Raw genomic sequence first — 20,608 nt, 5'->3', positions numbered from 1 at the left:
GACATTCAATTTACCGCAGTAAGCATAAGCCTCTTCTTCTATTTACACTTTCACTTCTGTTTAGTTATCACTTTTCATGCATGAAAAATGCACCACAGATAAATTAAACACTTTAAAGTGTTATCGGACAGCAGAAGTCTTCTTCGTAACGTGCCAGGCTTTGCTGCGTAGAGCAAATAATATTTGAAACTGATTACATAAATGTTGCCTCAAGTAATTTATGAATGCATAACTTCCAAACATTAACGTACAGATATGGGAGCGATGATTAAACAAAAATCAATTTATTGATTCAGAGTTGGCAGATCATTTCTGAGTTCTCAGTTTTTGTTATATTTAAACTAGGTTGTATCCAATTATTTTAGTCCAATTCATCCCATCTAAACTTGCAAATGACACCCTCTCCTCCAAGTACACACAGTAATTCAACATTTATTGCTATTTTTCACTTTCAGAATATTTTTTTTTTACAACTGAAAAGATTCCAGTGTGAAGCTGAGTCTTCTGCCAAAGAGAATCCTCGGAGTCTCACATAAATGGAACAAAGCACCTTTAATATCAGCCAGAGCCACATCTTCATGTAGCAGGATGTCAACCTTCATTACTGCATTTGTTAAATTATATTTGAAACTGGCAGAAATGATGAACAAGGAAATATGCCATTACAGATATTTTGACTTAATTTTGAAGCGAGTTTTTTTCCAACTAGCTGGCTCCTTTCAGCTATCAATTATATAGATATACTGTATTGATCCACGAGCGAGCTGCAGGTTCTTCAATATCAGAGAATTTCAGACCATCATTATTTCTGTTGCAGAGTTTCTTTATCACATTTTTTTTGTACTTTGATTGATACCTTCCCCCCGCCTCTCTATATCCATTGGAGGTCTACTTCATCACCGGAGGAAAACAATTTCATCCAGTGGCTCCACCTCATTCTCCGACTGTAGAGAGAGTGGGTAGGGGGGCAACAAGCTTTATAATCCTTTCTGCAGGCTGCGAGTCAACAGTCTAAAAAAAACATATTTTCAATCTGTTGAAAAAGGGAGGAGTTGGGTTCTGGGCAGCGAGAAGGAGAAACCACCGAAATCTGCAAGTATTGTTTGGCACTGGAGAGGGAGATGGAGTGAAAGATCAGAGCAACAGGGGTAAGCCTCTCCGGATTTTCAAAGTGATTACCTCTGGGAGTGAAGCCGTCGCTTACATCTGCAATTATCACGTGCATTTATCTATTGATGAAGGACTGGCGATGGTTACGCTTGATGGTTTTTGTTAATGGAGTGATTCAGCTGTTTTTCTCATAAATGAATCATTATGTAAATCAATTGTACCTCCCCCAAGGAGCTCAGTTTCTTTTTTTTTTTAATCTTTCTGGCAAATAATTATCAAGCCTGAACAGTGGGACAGCTGCACATTAGGACTCTAGTCGCTGCTACCTGGAATCTCTGGTACATAAACCTGGAGATGGTTGTGGAGAAAGTCAGTGTGTGAATTGGGCATGTCTAGGGTGGGCTACTAAGAAACCGCATTTGGTAAAGAAGCGCCTGCCTTGACACAGGCAATTATGTTTGAAGCACCCACATCCGGAGCAGTCGCCCTGGAGCCACACAAAGACAATGATGCCCAAGAGACTTGTCTCCAAAACACTGAGTCCAGCTCGCTTAAACCAACATTAAAAGAGATGATGGTGGATTTCATAATGAGGCTCAAGATCCATGGTGTGAAGTATGTCTTCTCTTCGGACAAGTCTAAACTGCAGCGAGTCATCTGGATCATGGCCTTCTTCGTTTGTGTCAGTCTCCTGTGCACCTGGTCCTGGAATCGAATCATCTACCTGCTGTCCTACCCTGCCGTCACGAAGATCTACGTGGTATGGGCTCACAACATGTCCTTCCCAGCTGTTACTTTCTGCAATAAAAATGTGTTCCGGGTATCCTCTCTGACCAAGGATGACCTGTATCACAGCGGCTACTGGATGGACCTCATGTATCCTAATCACACAGTGATGGAGAGGAGCCTGTCTATCATTAAGGACAGCCACAAGCAGGGTCTCCTGAGCCTGCTGGACTTTGACAACTACACCCCACCCCCTGATTACAGCATCAACACCACCGAGATGATGGGACGCCTCGGCCACCAGTTGGAGGACATGCTGCTGGTGTGCAGGTTCCGAGGGGAAACCTGCACCTACAAAAGCTTCAGCACTGTATGTACAGAAAGAAAGATGGTATTTGTCAGGTGTGGATATGAATCTGAAGACGCACCCGCATTCTCTCAGGGTGTTTTAAGGTGTTGATGTTTCAAAGCTGAAGACAAGCCTGTCCTGTCTTTGCCTCTCAGACATGACAGCTTTTTCCCTTTTAAACATCATGTCTTCAACAAGTCAATCAAGGATACAATGTTACTTTTATGTTGTGTTAAAAAAAAATCTGTGTCATGTCATCATCAATGGCTTCAGTGTCTGCTTTACAGTTTTTGGAGTTTTCGTGTTTGTATTCATCTTGGCGAGTTATTGGATTTCCAGTTGCTTTAACGTCTTTTTGCTTTATAACTACTGATAACAATATTAAGGAAGAAAAAGTAGAGGATTAATAATTCAGACATCGTAAATCAGTTTAAATTAAAATGTTAGCTTCCGTAATTAAAACATCTGGAGGGCGTGTGGATTATATGGTCTTGTTTTAAAAATGCAGCTGAGCTTCCTATTTAAAACACCAGTTGCAAGTGTATTACACCCATTCATTTTTGAGTAAGCACTGAATGCTGCATTGAGGAAGTGTATGATGTTTGCAAACCATTGTCATATTCAGAATGGTAATATTTCTATCAAATGCTTTCAACACAGCATCATCAGAAAATATTTAAAGGGCTCAATGGAGAAACGTCTGCACTGAAAAGTATGCATGCAGAATCTATCTATCTATCTATCTATCTATCTATAAATTGCAGGAATGTCTGTGTGGGTGTTATGCGCATATCTCTCGAACCGTTAGTCCGATGGATCAAACTTGACAGATGTCTTGCTACGGGCACGAGTAAGTGCAGTGCCAAGTTTGACGATGTTTGGATTGGAAATGCAAAAGATATTGTTAAATATATATCTGTAAAATAGGCACACATTGGCTTTTGCCACTCTAGCCGCTGGCCACTCCCCCTCTCACACTGCATACACACTGACTGAGCACTAAACCTGTTTGAGTCGTGACTCACTCTGATCTTTCACCCGACTCTTTAAATTAACTCACGAGTCGCTCATACTACACAAGACAACACCGTCTCTCTCTCTCTCTCTCTCTCTCTCTCTCTGTGCACACACACACACAGTCCGGTTCTGGTGGTTGATGAACGCAGATATGTGCTGTTTAGCGTTCATAACGGGCTGGGTGGGTAGTGCACTGCCATGAATCCATGACGCTAATGTCTGATTACTCCACATTGTCATTATGATATTTTGTGATTACATTCTGAATCTGCAATGTTATCTGTCAGTTAAATCAGTAAGTTAGTAGTGGGGTATACAGGGGAGTTGCATTTGATGTGGTTTTGGGTCCTTCTGTAAGTAATTTTGGGGTACTATTTTGGTTTTGATGAATTTTACAAGCAGCAATACCACAGGCCCAGTAATCGGCCCATTCCAAACAGGCACATTTTCAATGGGCACTGCACTAGTAATTTAAATCTGGGAACACACTTGATTTAAAACACCAACCTGTCACTGGCCTCACATTCAACCACTTACCTTTGTAGATCTGAGTCCTAAAAATACAAAAAAATCTAACCTGTATCTGTGACTACCTTAACTGATCTTGAGACAGTTTAAATACAAAGTCCTGCACACTGCAATATGTCAGTTGTCCATGGCGGCTTCCCTGTTTTGCACAAACCAGTGCAGATCCTCCCCAATCTGTAAAGTCATGGTCAGATTGGGTCCATAATTGGGATTTTAACTGTGTTGTGTGCTTGCATCTTCAGCAACACATGGTGTGACTATGGTGTGACCAAACTTAAATCAGAATCTTTAAAAACAGGTCCCTATGCAGACCATGCAGTCACTTTGCAGACCTCATTATACAGCCAGCAGGGGGAAAGGACCAAAGAGCTGTTTAATCTTTCTGAGCTGCATCTAAGTCTGTCTGTGTCTGGACATGGAACACTGACTCTGATCTCTTGAGATCAGCTTTGCCATACTGCTTGAGTTTTTGCCAGCAGCCTTCTGACCATGACCTCACCACACCACACTGGGTATAGTGTAAATTAAAGCGCCCATATTTTACTCATTTTCAGGTTCATAATTGTATTTTAAGGTTGCACCAGAATAGGTTTACATGGTTTAATTTTCAAAAAACACCATATCTTTGTTGTACTGCACAGCTCTCTCTCACTGCTGTAGATCCTCTTTTCACCTGTTTTCTGTTTTAGCTACAGAGTGAGACCTCTTTTCATCTTCTTCTTCTGTACTATCTTTGATTGCACTCGCACATGCTCAGTAGTTCAGATGTAGATCATGTCAGCTAGCTAACTCTAGAGACAGTAAAAGAAAGGCTGTTTCTCCAACTTCAGTCAGAGATTAGCTGGGAGACTTCTAAATGAGGGCGCACATGTAAGTAGTTCTTTTGTAGATTATGGTGAACTTGTGTGTGTTGTAGCAGTGCTTTGCTATTGAGAACGAGGTACCATGCTAGTGTTAGCATTAGCGTTAGCATGCTAATGCTAACGCTACGAGCTAACAGTTGCGGTTAGCCAGCTCATTTCGGATTGTGACGTCACAGTCCGAGCCGATTTTGAACAGCTCACCAGGAGACTGAAGGCAGGACACATTCAGAAACCGTATCTCACTCAAAACAGCATGGATGGATTTTTTTCAAAGTTTGTATGTGTGTGGAAGCACCAGAGACACAAAAGAACACCCCAAATACCAGAAAAAGTGTTTTTTTCATAATATGGGCACTTTAATCGTTAGATGAGAAATTTCTTTCCTGCATTACTTGTTTAAAGGTCCCATGACATGGTGCTCTTTGGATGCTTTTATATAGACCTTAGTGGTCCCCTAATACTGTATCTGAAGTCTCTTTCCCGAAATTCAGCCTCGGTGCAGAATTACAGCCACTAGAGCCAGTCCCACAATGAGCTTTCCTTAGTATATGCCATTTCTGTGTCTGTAGCTATTGAGGGGGAGAGAGGGGGAGGCAAGGTGGAGGGTGGGGGTGTGGCTTTGACCAACTGCCACTTTGCTTGTTTGAAAGCCATGATGTCTCTCTCTCATTGGTGGACCAGATTCTCTTGGCGGGCAAAGCAGAGAAACCTTGCTCCTTATGAGCTCATAAGGAGCAAGATTCCAGATCGGCCCATCTGAGCGTTCATTTTCTCAAAGGCAGAGCAGGATACCCAGGGCTCGGTTTACACCTATCGCCATTTCTAGCCACTGGGGGACCATAGCAGGCTGTGGGAATGCATATTAATGTTAAAAAACCTCATAAAGTGAAATTTTCATGCCATGGGACCTTTTAAAAAATAAGGTGACGACAGATGCAAGACTGATGAGAAAGCCAGCAAAAACGTCATTCCAGCAGTCACAATTTATTGTCAGGGTGCTACATTATGTATGACCTAGTAGTGTTTGCCAAGTAAGTGTATTTGGACAACTTTGATGGAGGAAGTGTGGCTCAATGTTGCAAATTACCATCTAAACTTTATCAGTAAGGTTTTTTTTATTTGGAAGCCTAAAAAAGCTCATAATACTTTGTAATTTATCAGCAATTGTAAGCCTAAATCTTTTTTTTTAAGATTAACAGTTTTAATTTGGTTTTATAACAAAACAAAAAAACATACAGCTTGTAAACCTAATTCTGAAAATTAACCATTAATAAATAATGTTGATATTACCATTGAATTCAGTGCATTGGCATGTTTTACTTTGAAATCAATCTGAATTCATGTGGTTTGAATTCCCCTTTTTGAAATTCCAATCAGGCTTGGTTTCTCAGATGTTGATGTTTGAATTGTGGCGTCGGAATTTCACCGATAAAATTTGAGCAACCTGGTTTTTGGCTTCAATGTTTGTTTTTAGTTATTGTATAATTTTCTTTGTGAGGCTTATGCAATTATTGAAAATAACGTTTTTAAAATTGCACAAATTAGAATGACTTACTGAAAATTTAAATCCATTTTAATTTAAATTTAGACAGAGGTTTTTCATAGTAAAATATTCCAGCGCTACAAACTGAGTGGTATTAATCTACCACATTAAATAGCTACTTATCTTGAATTTACTCAACCCCTCAAGCTGTATTCAGAATATTAAGATTTCTTTGTCTCAATCCAAACTGTAGAGTTCAGTTTAAAATGTCAACATTTCTAATCATGATACAGTTTTATTTGTACTTGTTTGGCAGATGATGGAGAATTTCCAATCACAGGGATACTCCATAAACAAAAAAAAAAGAAAGAAAAACATTTCAGCAAAAGCTGAAAATAAATAACTCAAGCCAACTGGATTAATTAAATCGAAAAGAGATTTGGTGTGAGCGAACCTACTGTGGAGATTGTACATGAAACGTTAAGTACCGCTGAGCTGTACTGGCACAGGTTTGTAAGTCGAGACACACAAATATCTTTTACAAACCCAATTTACAAGTTGTTTGTGTGGCCAGAGAGCTTCCACCTCAGATGTTTCTTATGACGGCAAAATAGTACATTCACTCTAAGTTACTCAGGGGAAATTTGGAGTGAAATTGGGAAAAGATTGATTGCTGCTGCTGCTAAGGAAAACTCATTAATTCCTCAAATCAGAGCCAGGTGCCTGTTTATTGCTAGTACTACTTCATCTGGTAATCCCAAAGCCTCTGCAATGAAAAAAATAAAATATAAAAATAGCAATTCAAATCCTCTCTACAGTAAATGTGTTTAAGAGCACTTTACCAAACAACCACTGAAAAAGTAGAACATAAACTTGAATATTAGAGCTAATCTCAGTTTTATCGTCCAGAGTCGGGCTGTACTGGACTCTCCCGATGATTTATTTAAACATTATTATTATTATTTTAACCAGTTTTGTTAATTGGGGTTTCCATTTACTCAGAAATAACAGGAAAATGCATAGATTTATGTCAAATAAGGTAACATAAACTCATTGGCTTTTATTGTATGCGGACCGATCATGCTTACTGCCGTGCGTAGGACACCCCCAAAGGTCCATTCTGAGCCAGGAAAAGCCCTGAAGCTGTGCTGTAATACAACTCGTACAGGTGCACAGTTTACCACAGCACAGTAGGTTTGACTTTTCATTAATGCTCCTGCTTTTTCTGTGCTCTTTCTTTACAGATTTACACACGCTACGGAAAATGCTACACATTCAACTCTGGATTAGACGGCAACCCTTTGTTGACCACGTTAAAAGGTGGCACAGGGAACGGCTTGGAGATCATGTTGGATATTCAGCAGGATGAATATCTGCCTGTTTGGGGAGAGACAGGTCAGTACGTTAACATTTTAACTTGTGTAATTCCTCCATCTTGTTGGTTTACCCTGGAAATCCCAACTACTCCTCCAGTCCTTTGTCATTTCTATAACATGATGATTTATGACTTAATATAATGCCAAGGTTTTCCCAGGTCCTCTTATTCACTTTACTGCTAAATGTCTGCAGAATTTGCTCAACACAGAATTGATGTATTAGCATATTTAATACCTTATTATCTTTATTGTTTTCTCCAGGTTTAAAACTGACATCAGGTCTAATATATTGCATTCATTGACATATTGCTTTCAATTTATGGCAGACAACAACACCCACTGTATCTTACATTCATAAAGTATTCAGCATGTAATAAATCTTTGGTTGTAAATCTGTTTCATATTGGTCCACCACACTAACATATGAGTATATCTTTGCTGTTAGCGTTCAGCATGGGCTTTAATAACACTTTGTATCAGTGACAGAGCCAAAAAGCGGGTTTCCATAGGTGACAGTACTTGTTGTTACATTTTCTGGCGTGCTGTATCCACAGATGAAACCTCCTACGAAGCAGGCATCAAGGTTCAGATCCACAGCCAGGACGAGCCGCCCTTCATTGACCAACTGGGATTTGGTGTGGCCCCTGGTTTTCAAACTTTTGTGTCATGTCAGCAGCAACTGGTACCTAATGTTCAGCCTCCTCCCCTCCAACCTCGACCTTTTTTGCTCCGCTTCGTTCTGTGTTTGTCTACAAATCCTCACCAGCCAGTGCCCATTAACTCTGTGTCACAGAGCCTGGAGCAAAATCTTATCTTTGATTTACCCTGTGTGGGAAATGTGTAGTTAAGGTGTTATATAGATACCCAGTGATTCTGGGTCCATGAAACTGCAGGATTACAGCAGCCAAGGAATGTTGATAGAGCAGGGCCAAGTAATGATTGGATGCAAGCATACTGTGCTTATCTGAGCCAAAAAAAATGAGTCTTCACTACTTTTGGCATGAGACAAAAAATATGAATACAGCTTATTTGAATGATGTAAAAATTGTCTCTAGTGGCGCATTCAAAGAGAAGGCAGAGAAAAACTGAATTCACACAGCCACGGTCAGCAGGCTTTAATGATCAAAATATTCTATATACTTTGATTAATAAAAAAAAAAAACTTATTCAAAGTTTTTGAAAAGATGATTAACTATTTCTTAACACTCCTTAAGGAAATTGTTAAACATGTATTATTTTTCTCACTGAAATTATTGCTAATATTGTCTATTGGCAGCAGATTTGAGCCAAAATCAGAGTTTTAAAGACTTACTATAAATAACTGCACTCCTAAGATGTCCTCTCAAGACTTCCTGAATCTTGAGGGAAAGCTATTTAAACTATTATCATGTTTTTGATGGTAAATTTAACTATTAAAAGAAGCCTGGTGCAACCTGTCATCATATTAGTTTATTTCCCAATTCCACTAACACTTAAAGTATGCGTTGTCAGATTAGAAAAATGACCCCCAGCTATTTTGAAGACCTATTTTAAAATGTACTTTGATTTAGGGGCACAGTAAAATGAAGCAAAGGGAAGCAAAACAGCCTATGGCAGGCTTTGTAGAAAATGTGTTTCCAGCCCTCAACTATCCCTTCACTGTTGTCGGTGATAGACGAAAAGTAATAACAATAGTTAAGCCCGAATTGATCGAAAAGCCTGTGTTCAGGGTCATAACACTGAGCTCACATGGATGTGTCCTATCCAAATGTAATGAAAATGTACAGCATTAATGTGATGTTGCCAAGACAACAGTCTTTTGTCTACATTAGAAAAGCACACAAGCCAAACACTAATCTTTTGATTTCCAAACAGTGACAGAATAGGGAAATATCCTCTGACCCCTCATTGTAAGTTGCAAGAAAATGGCGCCTGTGCCACAAAAGATTTTAGGATTTTGTAATGATTACCTTCGGGATCAAGTGTATTTCTGTATTGTGCTGCAGGCTCATTAAAATTTCCCCCACATAATCAGTCCTTTTGAAGGCGTGAGTTAAGGATAGTCCAGCAGTAAATCCAATTCATTACTTGAGAAATTAATCAAGCCTAATTTATATGATTTTGCTCCGTTAATGTTAATGTTAATGGTCTTGGTCAGTTCATGAGCATGAGATAAATGACCAAACAAAATCTTCCACCATTGTTTTAGTAGAATAACATAGGATGATGGAGGCAGAGTTTGGTCTTTTAAAACAGACACTTGGACACCACAAAGATGACAAATTCTATTTTTGGGAAGCAGTTTTGAAACATGTCATATTTCTTTTTTACTCTCTTTCTCTGTAAAAGTCTTGCAAAATGGTTCAGCCATCTCCAAGAAGTGATTCTGATCTATTAATCAACATCACAAAGATTCCCGCTGAAAGGGAAAGTGCATGGATTGTCATTTATAATCATGACATGAGCGCCCACACCAGTGACAGCTAAAAGACTTGTTTACGACCTAAAAGATGTCCTGAATTAATTAGACTGTCATTAAAGTCTGGCCAGCATTAATTTCAGTCAGTCTCCGACGAGTATAGTGACACTGCTCTCAGTGTAATAATAGGCCGCCTGATGAAGCGCTTACGATTTCAAGACTTCATTTGTGAAGATTCTGACAGAGGAATTTAATTTATAATAGGAAGCTATGACTTGTGAGCTCAGAGATACGTGAAGACTACACCACCACATTTTAGAGTAGAATTATGTAATGGGGGGACTGAACTGTGTCGTCACTTAAGCTTGAGTGGATGTGAGAAGAGAAAATGACAACCCACCAGTACCAAGGTTCTCAGGTGCCGCTGGGAGTTGTAGCTGTTTTGCTGTTATACTGACAACAGGCTGTCTTTCTATCTAAAGGGATGGACCACTTTCTGTCCCTCTTTATTATTCTGATAATCATGTGGGCTGTGTTCCCTCACCCCTCACCCTAGATGAGACGTCCTATGAGGCCGGCATAAAGGTACAGCTTCACACTCAGTCAGAGCCTCCTTTCCTCCATGAGCTGGGCTTCGGGGTCTCCCCCGGCTTCCAAACGTTCGTTTCCAGCCAAGAGCAGAGGGTGGCGTATGACTGTTTGGGCTTGCTGCATGTCATGAATACTGTATTGTTAAATAGCTACATACCCATCAGTAAGTCCCATACTTTCATCTGCTGCACCCCCATCCATCAGTCCCCCTCTGCGTCGCTAAAGCAACAACATCCAACAACATCTGCAGTCCGTCCATTGTCTTCTCTGTTTAATGTCAGTAAAGAGCAGCTACAGTAATGGGTTTCATTCCAGCTTTAATCCATTAATCTGAGTCTGTATCTTCATCGAAATGGTTGTTTAGCTTTACCCTCTCACCGCCATGTACAGTTCTGTTTGATTTGCCTTTACGTTATCGGGTCGATCCACTGGGCCGCTACTTAATGTCATCTGGAGGGACCAGACAATATGATTTATTAGGTTTTATTACCCATGACGACTCTGACATAATTTTTTAATCCTGTGGGCCAGAAATGGAGTTCAATAAAGGTTTAATAATGTTTGCTAGTTTAAGTCCACTCCTTCACTGACTGGCACTCTATCTCTGTCACTTTCTATTGACTGAATGACTGTTAGAATGTCAGAGTTAACCTGGTTAGAGCTGGTGGAGAGGATTGTGAATTACAGTGAATCTTAATGTGACAATAGCAGCAGCAGTTCTCTGGAAGTTTGTCAGGAAAAAGCCTTTGGCATTGACTAGCTCCCACTGCAATTAGTAGCTATATGCTCCAATGCCCATGCAAGCATTGTTAGCCTTAATCATTAGTTCTTTTTTTGTCATAAAATGAGTAGTAAGCATTCATTACCACAAATTGCTAAGACTTTTAAAGTGGACTGAAAGTCTTGTTGGTGGTTAAATGTTGGTTTAGCAAAAGTTCCTTTAAAGTGTTTAAGATAGCTCTAAACAGATTGCACACACACACGGGGCACATTGCTGCAGTTATAAGACGAGCACCATGGGTCTAATGTTTACCGTGAACCAGAACCTTAAAATATTCCTCATTAGTGGATTAATTTAGAATTCCCTGAGTTACTCATAAATGTAACGACCTGCTCTTCACCTTTTAATGAGAGTTTTACCTCTAATGAGACTGCAGACTGACTTCACTTTGTTGTTTAATTCACATGGCTTTGCAGTCCAGGGTAGTTTTATAACTAACTCTCATGGGCTTAGATTAGAATAGTTAATCAACAATAAAAAGCTTCTGGAGAGTAGTTTTTTCATTAGGAATTCATCAACTATTCAAAATAGGATGTAATGCTGTATAATGTCTGTTAAATTCAGCACATTTATTTGTTCATTCAAAAACTCTTTATTGTTGAGTTCTGTTCTCAAGGTTGTATATTTGTCCATTAATTGTGGTGTCCTGTCTAAATCTACATATTTTTTAGATTTCTATTAAGCCTGTCTCTTTTATTTTATGGTATTCTGCTTCCTACCGAGGACTAGACCTGCATCAGTAATGTTCTGCATGATGTCTGCTTGCTGCTATACATGAGCAATAATGTTGGTCTGACCGGAAATTTTGTGCCCAAATTGTCTCCGTGCACATTTTCATTTAAATGCTTCTGTATTTATTTATTTATTTTTTAGACATTTGTGTTGGGGTTTTGTCAGTTTGTTGTCCTCTTTTGTACTTTTGCTGTACTGGACTTGCATAATGTTATTCGTTGTAATCCTGTGTGCTGATATACTGAGGGAAAACATGTGCTGTTTGCTCTTTTAGCTTCAGTACCTCCCTCCGCCTTGGGGAGATTGCAAGTCTACTCCCATAGACTCTGAATACTTCTCGACGTACAGCATCACCGCCTGCCGCATTGACTGTGAAACCCGGTACCTGCTGGAGAACTGCAACTGCAGGATGGTTCACATGCCTGGTATGATTTCAGAAAGACGTGACCAATTAAAACATGTTGCAAATACTTCTGTCCTCATTTTACCTTAATATTATTTGAAACAGGGACCTCAACAGTTTGCACACCTGAGCAGTACAAAGACTGTGCTGACCCAGCTTTAGGTGAGCCCACACACTTTACCGCATACGTATGAAATATTAGTGTGATAGTTTTGCATTAATGTCTAAATTCAAGCAAGTGTTGAGCAGCAGTGCCATAAGACTACTCAAGCCTTTATGTAATGCCTCTGTAGCTTTAACTTGAAATTACAGTGAATTACAGACAGTGCTGAAGCAAAAATAATAAAGTAAAATTATTGTTTAAAAAATTCCATTAGGAAGATTTGTGATGCTATGCTATGCTTCGCCGATGTCAAATAAATCCCATAGAGCTTTATTTCTCCCTCCTCTGTATTATAGCTTCAGTCATTATTTGCTTTCATGGAAAGTGAACGATGGCAGCGAATGTAGTTTTTCAGTTGTGTGCAGAGATATTTTTAGAGAGCCACTGTATGCAGGTTTGTTTGATTCTTCGCAGTGATCACAATATTTTTAAATTACTTTGATCATCCACAGACTTTTTGGTAGAGAAAGACAACGATTACTGTGTCTGTAAGACCCCCTGCAACATGACTCGCTATGGCAAGGAGCTGTCCATGGTTAAGATCCCCAGTAAGGCATCTGCTAAGTATCTGGCTAAGAAATTCAACAAAACTGAGCAATATATTGGGTAAGTATTTGGTAGCAGTCAGTTATTCAAATCTCAGCCTTTTTTATTTATTTTTTTGATTGATGGATGTACTTTGACGTAGCATGACCTGGGTCTCCATCGTTCACCTTCAATGTAACAATAATGAAAGATAGTTACACAGGAAATGTGAGATGCCAATTGGTGTAATGTAATATCACCAGAAATAAACTCTATTGGGTGTGCTCTTGTCTGTCCTCTCGCCAGGGAAAATATATTGGTCATGGACATCTTCTTTGAAGCTCTGAATTATGAGAAGATTGAGCAGAAGAAGGCCTATGAAATTGCAGGGCTTCTCGGTAAGATTCTCGAAGTTTCAGGTTTATTGTGACAGAAAAATGTGCTTGACCTCAGTATCAGCACTCTCAGCGGGCCCCCACCACACATTTCACATAGTGTGTTCACGCCTGGTGCTTTAAAGTTTCCTCTTGGAACTTGTGAAACAGGCTGAACACATTTTCATAATCTGATGCTCTTGCAAGGGCAGCCGGGTTGGCTCTGATGATAAGTTGGGCTGGATGGACACTTTTGACAATTCTGCTCAGATTACTCTGAGAGATACTGAATTAGAAGTGACAGCGTGGGGAAGCTTTCATACACCATTGTTCAATTACTGTACCTGCCCATATCTGTTAATCTCTCTTCTTCTAGGTGACATTGGAGGTCAGATGGGGCTGTTTATCGGAGCCAGTGTCTTAACAATACTCGAAATATTTGACTACCTATATGAGGTAAAGTGATGGTTTTCACTAATTAAAATGTAAACACTAATTCAATTTACTGTTGTTCTTCTGTCTATAAAGGTGAATAGTTTATTATAACACTTGACAGCTAATTGATTTTATTTTGACACAATATAAAGAAAGAAAATGAAATAACCTTTGATTATATTTGTACTCATTGTGTTTAATCTCAAAGGAATAGTTTGACATGTTAGGAAATAAGCTTACTCATTCTTATGTATGTATGATAAATATGAATCAGCAGCCAGTTAGTGTTGCTTAGTATAAAGACTGGAATCGGCTAGCCTGGCTCTGTTCGAAGGGGAACAAAGTCTGCCTACAAGCACCACTAAAGCTCACTAATTAGAATAGACACCTATATAACACCTTATATTTCGTTTGTTTAATGCATACAAAAAGTAAAAAAATGTCACGTTTTGGCTTTTTTAGGGTGGTTATGTATCTGATTATTTGGCTGGGAGCAGTAAATACATGGTAAGAGAAAGTCCAGCACATAACCTCCAGCAAAAACCACAACTTGTAGTTCCTGCAATCCGGTTTTTGTATGGATTAAATGAACAAGATGTAACTTGGTAATTAGTGATCTTATGTAAGCTCTTTCCCCTGTTCCCAGTCTTTATGCTAAGATAAGCTGACTAGGAGTAGCTTCATGTTTACTGTACAGACATGAGAGTGGTATTCCATCTGTGAACAATGTGTATCTTATGTTTTTTGCATTTAGGTGATTAAGGATAAGGTTTTGGGCTACTTCATACGCAAGAAACGACCACAGCGTTGTCAGAGCGACAATCTGGTAATTCTCCCAGAATGCATTTGATTGAATGAAATTAATGCGATGTAATAAATGAGCCTCAGGAACAACAAAAACACTGGAAATGCTTTTAATGAACAGCATCAGAGAGAAAACAAAGCCACACAACACTATATAATTGTTGGTTTCAGAAAAGATGTATTGTGCTAGAAAACATAATCATTAATAATATATAAACTTTGTTTTTATATCACAGTATGAATGCATAATCACTATCTAATCTTACGCACATACAGTACTTTGTTTAAATGGGAAATATAGAGGAGCAGCACAAATTATGCCCTATGATGATAGAAATCTATAATAGTTTTTACAGATGGAATTCAGATGAGTATTTACAAGGGGCAAACAGACTTTATAAGCCTCTTATTTCATTTGTTTTTTTTTTGTGGTTTGTCATGTGTTTTGCTACTTGAGTTCCCTTAAACTACAGTGCATGGACAAGTTAAAGTGTCTGAGCTGCTCTGGATTACAGTAACTTCTTATAATGACTCATGAACTGCTTTTACATTGAGAGGTTTAGCCCTTACCGTAGTTGATCCCACACACCAACCCACTTTTCAGTATTTACACAATATACAGAAGCTTCTCTATGTCACCCTAGATCATGTAATTACGGTTCAGCAGGAAAAATGGTTATTGTCACTTTATGTCTGGCAGTATGATCAGAGGAAAATCATAATGGATTCATGTAGAAGAATGAGCAGAAAACAGAACAAGGTTAAGAGGTCTGGAGATGTTATTAACATTTCATGATCAACTAATTTTCAAAGCCTTCAAGGCAATAAAGCCCATTTAAACTTTAAAATGAAAGCTAGAATAATGTTAAATTACAGCATTTTGTCGAGCCCAGTGGTTTAACACACTGGCATCCAGAGGCACCTCAGCTTCCCCTGCAGACTGTTATGTAAGCTTTATACAGAGCAGTTGAGAAATTATTTAGAACTGAAATGTACCTTCTTAATATCAGTTATCAGAAAATGTTCAGCACATACTACTGAATCAAACCTGACTACAGTTGTAGAACTGTTAGTAAACTCGCTGTGCTGAGAAAAATATGGGACATTACTATTTTCAGTAAACTTTTAAATTGATGTTATTGATCATAGCTCTTCCACAGATTAAGCTTTACTTTACTCTGACAGAATAAAGCGAGTATCTTCTCTGATAGCGAATAAATAAATAACTCCTGAGGAGTCCCACATAGAAGTTGCTTGGATCCACTTTTATTTTTTATAAATGATTTACCCTATGTTCTTAAAAATGCTTATTTAGTAATATATGTGGACAACTTAAATCTGTTCCGTATTTCACCAGCATAGTACATCCATAGTAGCAAAGTATATTAGAGTTGAGAGACTATCTACATATTGTGTTTCATACTATTACAAAATTTGTGAAAATGAACATAGCTAACGCTAAATGACATTCTGTCACTTATTCTTTTATATCTTCATATCTCTATTGTTGTCTGTTCAAATTCAGATTACACAGAAGAGCAATCTAAGTTATTTCTGTTATTTCAGGGCTAATCTGTGTGAAATGCACAAAAAACAATCATGACTTGGTTCTGTAAAAAACAGACATTTTTATCATAGGTATTTTAATAAGTTGTCTAACTACCAATACAACCACAATCATTGTTTTTCAAAAACAAACTAAACTTTAATTTCAATCCAAATTGAACTTAATTTCAAAATATAAACTGTAACAACCACACATGGGGATCACTGGTCATATCTCAAGTCCAAATATCAACTAAAACATTTCCTTTTTTTCTGGTGCTGTTTTAATCAAAAGCATTTAAGCTTTATTTTTTGTTCAGCGCAGACCGTTCCTTTTGTCCCTGAGTATACAGAATCCCCCAGTTTGCATCCATTATTGGCAAAATCTTAGAAATGCAAGCTCTAATTCTTTGTTGTGGGACACACAAGCCCAAGACTTTTTCATTACCAGCAATTCAACATCATGCCACTTTTTCTTCAAATCAGTGAAAAAGCCATGGGTTTGTCTCTGCATGTGGTTTGTGTATGTGCATGCTCAGTTGCCTCGGGTTCAGGATTTGGTTTGATTGCTGATGTGGAAGAAAAGATTGAAAGAAGTTATTTATTCTCTGCAGTAGAAGTGGAGATATGTTAATTTAAGCCAACATAGTGATGAAGGAAGTTATTTTAGTCAGTCTTGTTTTTAATTGGCAGTAGATTTAGCATTTATTTAGTGGGCTGATATTTACAGTATGTCATGCTTTTACTGGAGTCTTACATAGTGTGATATTTACTGTATTCTGCCCCATTCATTTCATATGTTCACCTGCTTACAATAAACCATCCTTTTGTACTTCCTTTCTCTCATTTTCAATAACCGTTTTTCAACTAGTTCATTGTTCACATCTCCACTCAAACAACCCAACAGTAAAGTAATGCATTTTGTGTTTTTTAGACTCTATTTTAAGTTTGACTTTCATTCTCTTTAGTGATCTTTAACACTTCTGGATGACAGTAATCGTCTTTTGTTTTCCCTGCTTATTAAAAAGACTCAAATCTTTTTATTGGAAAGCTATCTTCGCTATCTTCCTACTTTAATGATATCCGGAGGGGAAAAACACTCTCGCAGCATTCCCTCACTACTTTTACTATTAGCATTTGCATTGTGTTTTATTTTCATTTCAGTCACCCTCACCCATCTTTCTTTTCATCATGTCTATTCCAGGAGTTTCCAGAGAACCCAACCAGCCCTGGTGTCACGCCTAATCATGCCCCCAGGTAGCACACCCCATTGATAATAGATGCTCCCTCCCATGCTGTCCCTCTCTTTTAGACATATCTGAGACCATCTCATACATCATTTCCTCAGTGGCTACAAATTATTTGGTAGATAGTGAAGAAAAAGAGGGGTGATTATCCAACTGCAATGAGCATTTTAATATCTACCGTCGTGTCTGGACAGGTTAGTTTGGTGTGTTTCTGTATTTATTGGCTCAACAGAAGTTGGTTGGATTCTCCAGGTGCATAACGATTTGATTCTCTGCACTATGCAAAACGTGCACCTTCCACTGAATAATGATGCTTTCTTTCCCAATAGGATAAAGCGCAGTACTCCTGTGAAAACAGATTACATATTTATTGAATTGTTGTACAAAAAGCTGAACCACACGAGATCTGTTTATTTCCATGCAGCACAGAGGTCCATTTAGAGGCAATGCATTTGAGGCTCGTGCCAGATAACATCACTAGATGCATTACTTTGTGATGTTATCACAGGTCTGCATGCAGTGAGTTTGCACAAAATATAAATGGTTCTTTGTCTGCTGGAATAGCCAGTTTTCCCGATGGGACTACCAATGGTTGTTTTTCAAATACAGTATCAGGAGTAGCATCTACTCAGCGAGCACCTTTGCACATACAGGGGGATGCAGACATATGTGGATGTTTCAACTTCCGTAACTTTAAGAACCTAATATGCTAGTGTAAAAACAGGACTAAAAATATGCTGTTTTCTTTCTCTTCTCCCTCTTTTCATTCATCTTTCCCTACCTTCCCCTGGTTTTCTTTAAACTCTCTTTCCACTACCTGTGAAACATATGCGATGTGGCTGATCTTGGAACTTTCAAATCTGTTGTATTCATTATCTCATCATTGTCCACATATGTTTCTGTCTATTTATGGCCCTCCATTATATATCCTTTTCTTTTTTCTAATGCGTTTTTGCACAATTTGTCCTCACCACATACGTTTTTACGTTTTTTGTTTTTTTTCTTCAATTTCCTCCACATCCCTTCATCGTCCCGGTCGCTCTCATTTTACCTGTGGCTCATTTATTTCCTACATCATCATCACTCCCGTCATCGCCCCTCCCTTAACCCGGTTGAACTCGTCTTCCCTCCTTCCCTTCCCTCTGTTTTGCAGAGCACCTGTGACACCCTCCGGAGTCACTCGGACAGTCTCGGATTCACGCCGAACATGTTACCTCGTCACCCGACTCTAGGCAACTTTGAAGAGTTTGCTTGTTGACAACATAAAGTAGGGGTTGGGGGTGGGGTGGCACATCTGGGGACTTGACGGCAAACTGTGAAATAATTAATGTATTTAACGGTTGAGTGTATAACTCAAAAACATATACATGTAATAGAGTTTATCAATGCCTGAATAGAAATAGAGTACTATCATCAGAAAAAAAGAGACCACTTCCAAAACAGAACTCAGGTTTAACTGCCATGTCAAGGCATCAGTGTTAATTTATTCATGTTTCATTTCGTGGATTTGTTTTTCTTATGCAGTCATTTTAGAGTTATACAATCAGTGATGAGAAATGGGTCCAAAAAAGGCTTTCTGACCTGTGATGAGATGTAGTACTGTTGTGCAGGTTTTGCTGTACATCAATTAAAAGAAAAAAAGAAAAAAAAGAGAATACATGTGGATTGGTATGTGTAGCATTGCAGTTTCTCAACAGTGTTACGTCTCCAGCATCTAACTAATGCTGTATTGAGTGACCTTATACTGTCACCAGTTTGAACAGGAGAGCCTTTTCAGAAATCTACTTGACTTCAATAAGCCGATTGTTGGATAAAAGAGCTGCTCATACCTGAATCAAAACACTAGACTGGTGTTTAATGTTGCCTTTTGCTGCTGTGAGGCTTTGGATTGTCTCATAAATTAGACGACTGTGCTAAATCAATTTAAAAACGGAAAAGGAACTTAATTTTTTGGATATATGCAAGTATCTAGTTTTGATTTACGTGGATGGCGGTAACCGCTGAATTGGATGGGTTTGTTAACTTAAGTCACTTTTTACACACAGTAAGGGTAAAAAAGGCCAAAAAAGGCTGTTGATTGTATCTTTATTTAGCTGACGTGTCAATCTTCATTGTTTTCCCATTTTGTGGAATAGTGTTGCTGTGCTGACTGTCACAAAAAAATGCTAGCATGCAGCTTGCTGCAGAAATTCTCCTTTATTTATTTACATTGAATTCACTAGAAGAGGAACAATCAGGTTTTCCTTTTTGCCTTTTTAATAATTCTCAATTCTTTTTTCATTACTGTGTCTTAAAGGTGTTCATCAGCACAATCCCCTGTGATAGTAATCTATTCTCTATTGAACATACGTAGACTTTAAAAGGCTTGTTGGTGACATTCCTAGACTTGAGAGAAATTTGTAAATACAAATAAAATCAAATGCCATTAAGAAATTCTATACTGCTCGTGTGAGACATTTGTCAAAAATATATGTATCAATATATCGATATATATATATAGAGAGAGAGATAAGTGTTTTTTCATCTGTTCTTACACCAAAAGGAATTTGGATTTTCTATCTGGGTGGGCCGTAAGTGTCTTTGAGTTTCTGGTGATTACAGTATAATGTGACTGACAACTAAATAGACTTTATTAGATACAAGAGAATTGCCTCAAAACATCAAAACCACCACGCACCTCAGCCCCATTCAGTTCAAATGATTTATGACAGAAATGCATTGTACAATTTTACCATTGTATCCTTTTATTATTATTCCAGAAGATGTAATAAGTCACAAATAACAGTTTGTGATGTATAAATGATTAAGTATAATAAACTCTATATTTACCCATCTTACTTACGTACACAACTTTTCTTCTTATCTTCGTGTGAGTGTACTTCCTGTCTTGTTAATGGTCACTATGTTATTTAAATCCTTGACACTACAGTTATGGAGTTGTAGGTACTTGCATATCCTCACTATAAATACTTTACTGGAAATTCAGAGTATAGTTTTTTTTTTTTTTTTTATGTGAAACTTTCAAGTATAATGCCAATAAAGTTAAGTGGTGTTCATAACACCGTAGCTTTATTACTCTGTTGACTGTGTATCAGATGACTGTTGATGTGAAGCACAAACCCTTGGAAATCAGCCATCACTTGAAAGCCAATGACTGG

General features: G+C 38.3%; 1 protein-coding gene across 2 annotated transcripts; it reads left to right on the top strand.

Moving 5' to 3' along the window:
• The first annotated feature begins 1,163 nt into the window (after positions 1-1,163).
• Positions 1,164-20,287, top strand: asic1c (acid-sensing (proton-gated) ion channel 1c). Of its 2 annotated transcripts, XM_039816080.1 has the most exons (11): positions 1,164-2,206; positions 7,321-7,471; positions 8,007-8,134; positions 12,229-12,379; positions 12,463-12,519; positions 12,973-13,126; positions 13,352-13,443; positions 13,796-13,875; positions 14,609-14,680; positions 17,408-17,460; positions 18,604-20,287. In XM_039816080.1, the coding sequence occupies exons 1-11, from the start codon at positions 1,565-1,567 to the stop codon at positions 18,680-18,682; spliced, it is 1,659 nt and encodes a 552-aa protein (XP_039672014.1). In that variant the 5' UTR covers positions 1,164-1,564; the 3' UTR covers positions 18,683-20,287. The 2 variants fall into 2 exon arrangements, with proteins under 2 accessions (XP_039672014.1, XP_039672015.1); XM_039816081.1 differs by lacking the exon at positions 17,408-17,460.
• The last annotated feature ends 321 nt before the right edge of the window (positions 20,288-20,608 follow it).

This window comes from Perca fluviatilis, chromosome 11 (genome assembly GCF_010015445.1).
Source record: "Perca fluviatilis chromosome 11, GENO_Pfluv_1.0, whole genome shotgun sequence".
In the NCBI taxonomy this organism is placed as follows: domain Eukaryota; kingdom Metazoa; phylum Chordata; class Actinopteri; order Perciformes; family Percidae; genus Perca; species Perca fluviatilis.
The sequence above is the reverse complement of the archived record's forward strand: the minus strand, read 5'-3'. Positions and strand labels throughout refer to the sequence as shown.

Bases quoted from the DNA above. Each gene is read 5' to 3' on its own strand.
- asic1c (XM_039816080.1), top strand. From the start codon at position 1,565: ATGTTTGAAGCACCCACATCCGGAGCAGTCGCCCTGGAGCCACACAAA. The intron at 2,207-7,320 runs GTATGTACAGAA...CTTTCTTTACAG, and splicing joins CCTACAAAAGCTTCAGCACT to ATTTACACACGCTACGGAAA. The intron at 13,876-14,608 runs GTAAAGTGATGG...TTTTGCATTTAG, and splicing joins TATTTGACTACCTATATGAG to GTGATTAAGGATAAGGTTTT.